Here is a 4,812-nt window from a genome sequence, read left to right on the forward strand (position 1 = left end):
GTATTTCTGATTCTGATTCCTGGGTGATGGGACAGGTGTTGTGAATGAAACAGTGCCCAGCTTGAAAGAGCTCCTTTGTGTCGCTGCATTGATGACTGAAAGACATCTTCTGCCTCCATTTATCTGTTTACTACAGTGTGTTGAATTCATGTTAATGTGGATTTAAAGACATTTCAATTAGTGGAAAGAATTGCAGGAGGAATATTTTAAAAAAAAAAGTCTAATCGACCCAAACTTTTGCGACCCCCATGCAATACCTCCGCTTTAGAGGATGTTTTAGTCTTCTTTAGTTTTTCAGACAGATTCTGTTCAAGTCATTTCTTTATTAGGACAGATATATGGCTGAGACAATTTAATCTGGATTAATCTGGTTATTGAAATAATTATAAACTAATTTGGTTATTTTAGCTATTTATTTATATATATATTTGAGTTTTTACAGCACTAGTGACTCGTTTTCTCGACAGTAGGCTGAAAGGAAAGAGGGAATGAGAGAGGGGGAGAGACATGTGGCAAAGGACTCAAACAAAGGATTCAAACCTAGGGCCTCCGTACGTGGGTCGTACGCACTAACCACTGTGCCTCCTTCACGTCCCTAAATTGGGTATTGAATAAATTACAAAATTGTGGTCGCTAAACTCAGCTTGTAATCCCAAATATGGTAATGTAAGAGACTATACATATAATTCATTCATTTTTAAAACTATTTTTTTCAAAAGTAACTTTAAATTATTTATTTCATAATTTTCAAACGACCTCTTGGGGAAAAGTGGATCTAAACCTCCTGTTTGAACCCAAGCTGAGTTTGTAGCTCAGTTGATCCTTCCAGGGAGAGAAGGTCAGAAAATCCAGTTTGCAAGATGACTTCCTGCCGAGAGGTAAAGACAAAAAAACTATGTTAAGACTCAGGTTGACAAAACCTCAGTTTGACTCGGCAAAACTCAGCTTGGCTAGAGTACCCAACACTGGCAAAATTATTTATTTTATAATTTTCAAACGACCTCTTGGGGAAAGTGGATCCAAACCTCCTGTTTGAACCCTAGCTAAGTTTGTAGCTCAGTTGATCCTTCCAGGGAGAGAAGGTCCGAAAAATCCAGTTAGTAGGATGACTTCCCAAAACTGGCAAACACTCTGGCGTCGAGGTAGTGGCAGTCAGCAGCTTAAGAACACCCCGTTAACGAGGAAACCATCAGCAGGTGTGTGAGGAGGCGAACCAGAACCAGGCGCCTCCTGGTGGAGAAAGGGAGACAAACACAGAAACACAGACACAAAGACAGGAGTCCTGACACTAATGTTGATTCATTTTTGAATGAAGAGGCTGTGACTTAATTTTAAACTGCTAACGACCTTTTAACAAAATGTAAATGGTGAGCTGCTCCATTTATGACGCTAACTTTAATGTTGTTCTTCTAGTTGATGGGGGGTGGTCCCTGTGGTCCCAGTGGTCTCAGTGTTCATCTGAGTGTGACTCTGGCATCCAGACCAGGGGGAGATTCTGCAGTTCACCAACCCCACAGCATGGGGGCAGTAACTGCACTGGGCCCCACATACAAACCAGGGACTGCAACTCCCATCCCTGCTCAGGTACCCTACCAGCTAAAGATATCTGTAGAGGTTCATCTTCACTTCATCACACATTCATTGTGAGTCTGTGTGGTTTTAGGTGTGTGTCCAGAGGGTATGATGTACATGACCGTAGCGGAGTGTGAAGCTCAGGGAGGGGCGTGTCCTCGAATATGCATGGACATGACCTCTGCGGAGGTTCAGTGTGCCACCTCCTGTTATGACGGCTGTTATTGCGGCCCGGGCCTCTACCTGTTTAACAGCAGCTGTGTTCCTTTGGCACAATGCCCCTGTTACCACCAGGGAGAGATGCACCCAGCTGGCGCCTCCGTGCCTTCGGATGCCTGTAACAACTGGTATTCCTCTTCAATTATTCTCTTTTTTTAGTATTAATGTTTATTTAGACCTACCTATTATCTATTCATGTGCCATATTGCTTTCCTACAGTACCTGCATTGATGGAGAAATGGAGTGTGGGGCTGTTCCATGCCCAGGTTAGCAGCTTATCACCATTTTTATCGCATTTTATCTTGTGGGGTCCAGTTTTTTGATCTTCAACTAATCCTTATTTTGTGTCCCAGTGGACTGCGGCTGGAGCAGCTGGACGCAGTGGAGCGCGTGCACTCGAACCTGTGACGTAGGTATAAGACGGAGATACCGCTCAGGAACCAATCCGCCACCGGCCTTTGGCGGCCGTCCCTGTAAAGGAGACAGAGTCGGGGTGGACACCTGCAGCATCGAGCCATGTCTCGGTGAGACACGGATCGCTAATGTTTTTAATGTGACGTTGGATGTATGTGTAGAAATAAAAGAGTACAGGTTTTGTGGTTTGTCTAAAGGGATAAGAGAACCATGGAGTATGTGGTCGGAGTGTTCTGCAACATGCGGAGGAGGTTACAGGACCCGGACCCGAGGGCCAATCAGAATCCACGGCACACCCCAGCAGTTCAGCGCCTGTAACCTGCAGCCATGTGGTAAGACTGGTTTGGATTAATGTTCATAATCCCTGGAATAAACATCCATTTCTGGATTGTACTTTTTTTAGGAATTCAATTTCAATTCAGTTTATTTCTATAGCACCAATGCACAACACACGTCATCGCAAGGCACTTTCCAGTTCACCAGATCATCCAGTCAGATTATATCAAAGTTTTTTATCTAAGGAAAACCAGTTGATTACATCGACTCATTGACTCGAATGCAACCTCTCACACTAAGCATGCTTGTAGCGACAGTGGAGAGGAAAAACTTCCTTTTAACAGGAAGAAACCTCCAGCAGAACCAGGCTCAGTGTGAGCGGCCATCTGCTGAGGCCCACTGGGGTTCAAGAAATGTGTTCATGTTAACAATAATGGAACAAAATTCACTTCATATTTCTTCCTGGAAGTGATTAAATGAGGGAATGCTTCCTGTTTACAGATAAACCTGCCTCTGTGAGACGATATATAAAAAATATATTTTAAATCCTGTTACTCATAAATGTAATCATTTTTTCTTTTCCCCTGACTGTTTTTGTTTGACCTGTTTTGTTTTCAGGTGAGAGCAGCACTTGTCCTCCAGGTCAGCAGTGGACGCAGTGTTTGCTGGGTCCTGTCACCTGTACGGATCTCACATTGGACCTAAGCAGGAACTGTACCCCAGGTTGCCAGTGTCCACATGGGACCGTACTGCAGGTCTGTTAAGTCTTCTTATTCATAAAGCCAATTTTAAACATCTCACTTGTCATAAAACAGACAGATGGAGCCGGTATTCAAGGTAGTCAGTAGGAAAATTAAAAAAAATTATTAAAACAAAAACTTTAAAGGAATTAAAACTGATCCTCCCCGCATTCCAAGCAAAAAACCCTGAGGACCCCGCAGGCGAGGAACAGTGCACGATCAGGAGACGAGACAGACAGAAAACCCTCTTTCCACTGGCTGCCGAGATCCAGGACACGAACCGTGGAATAAACTGAACACACTCAACAGACAGACTAAATCAAAAAAATGATTTGGCCCCGAATGCTCAGACCGAACTGAATATAAAGCCGAGGAAACAGGTGAATGAATTAAATGATAATTACAGCAGGCAGGGAGCGGCAGGTGAATGAAATAAACAATTAAGGTGGAGGAATCAGGCCAGATCATTACATCACTAAAGTCACTTACAACCTATATGAAGAGAAAATGGAAAAGAATCATAGAAAGAAACAAAAGACTATATGGAAGTAGATCGGCTGCAGCGTTTCTGCAGAACTTTGTAATGTACTTGTCCAGGCCGGATGAAATGAAGACATGGATACAGGGTCTGTTTCACCTTTAGAATAAGTTTCAAATAAGATGTGAAGGACGCTTTAAAAGCAATTCTATTAGAGATCAGACTGAACATGTTTTGAATGTCAAAAAAGGCTTCACAATTTAACCTGGAGCTATAAGGTATGATTGAGACAGTAGATTGGCTTTATTTGCTGTTGGCGACGGTCAAAACAACTGAGCGGCTGATTAGGGGAATCCTTGTTGATGCACTCAAAAGTTCAATCCAAGATGAGGTTCCGATCCTTTTAATTTATTGATCTTCAAAACGTGCAATGCAGCATGCAAGAAAAAACTAATCCACAAGTTCAAGCCATGATCAAGCGCAAAAGAGAACAAAAAAAAAAAACATCCAAAGCTTAAAGCGGTAAGCAAAAAGTAGACATCCCCCATCACCCACTCACTGAAACTCACCAGGTGAGCAACAGGTGATCTTAAAAATCACTACTGACACCACGTGATCAAAACTATGCCTATTCACCACAATTTGCTTCGATGACTGGGCTAAAAGTAGATTTAGCACGTTTTTGAGCGAGAAAGTACATCTCAAAATACAAGCCACTTGGTCACTTCACCGGGGTTATGATTCTACTTTTAAGTTTTCTGTTTTTCTGAGCGCAGAGCTTCATATAAAAGCAGAAGGCAGTCCTGGGAATCCCTAATGAAAGTTCCAGGTGCTTGGGGATTTCTTACTGTCGTTCATAGCGACTGAAAGTGTATACAAAGTGTTTGTTAAGTTTGTGGTAAAAAACAAAAAAAAATAAAATAAAATTGGGAAAGTACCAAAAAAATAATGAAATATTTATCAAACATTTTTGGAAATATTCTGAAGTTCATTATCAATGGCTTCCTCTTTGTCCCCTTCAGTGGCCTATGGACGGCCTCGTGGAGGGAGAAATATCTTAAATACCTTAAAACCTCAATAGTTAATTTCTTGGTCATTAACAGTCAGGAACCT

General features: G+C 42.2%; 1 protein-coding gene across 1 annotated transcript in view; it reads left to right on the top strand.

Moving 5' to 3' along the window:
* The window catches only part of sspo (SCO-spondin), a 159,835-nt gene that overhangs the window by 70,043 nt on the left and 84,980 nt on the right, over positions 1–4,812 (top strand). The window contains exons 62-67 of the mRNA XM_015377502.1: positions 1,414–1,584; positions 1,664–1,919; positions 2,011–2,057; positions 2,145–2,315; positions 2,403–2,537; positions 3,100–3,236. Coding sequence (XP_015232988.1) covers positions 1,414–1,584; positions 1,664–1,919; positions 2,011–2,057; positions 2,145–2,315; positions 2,403–2,537; positions 3,100–3,236 — 917 coding nt within the window. The remainder of the gene's footprint in view (positions 1–1,413; positions 1,585–1,663; positions 1,920–2,010; positions 2,058–2,144; positions 2,316–2,402; positions 2,538–3,099; positions 3,237–4,812) is intronic.

The sequence above is a fragment of the Cyprinodon variegatus genome, unplaced genomic scaffold, assembly GCF_000732505.1.
Source record: "Cyprinodon variegatus isolate N-32 unplaced genomic scaffold, C_variegatus-1.0 Scaffold155, whole genome shotgun sequence".
Classification (NCBI taxonomy): Eukaryota; Metazoa; Chordata; class Actinopteri; order Cyprinodontiformes; family Cyprinodontidae; genus Cyprinodon; species Cyprinodon variegatus.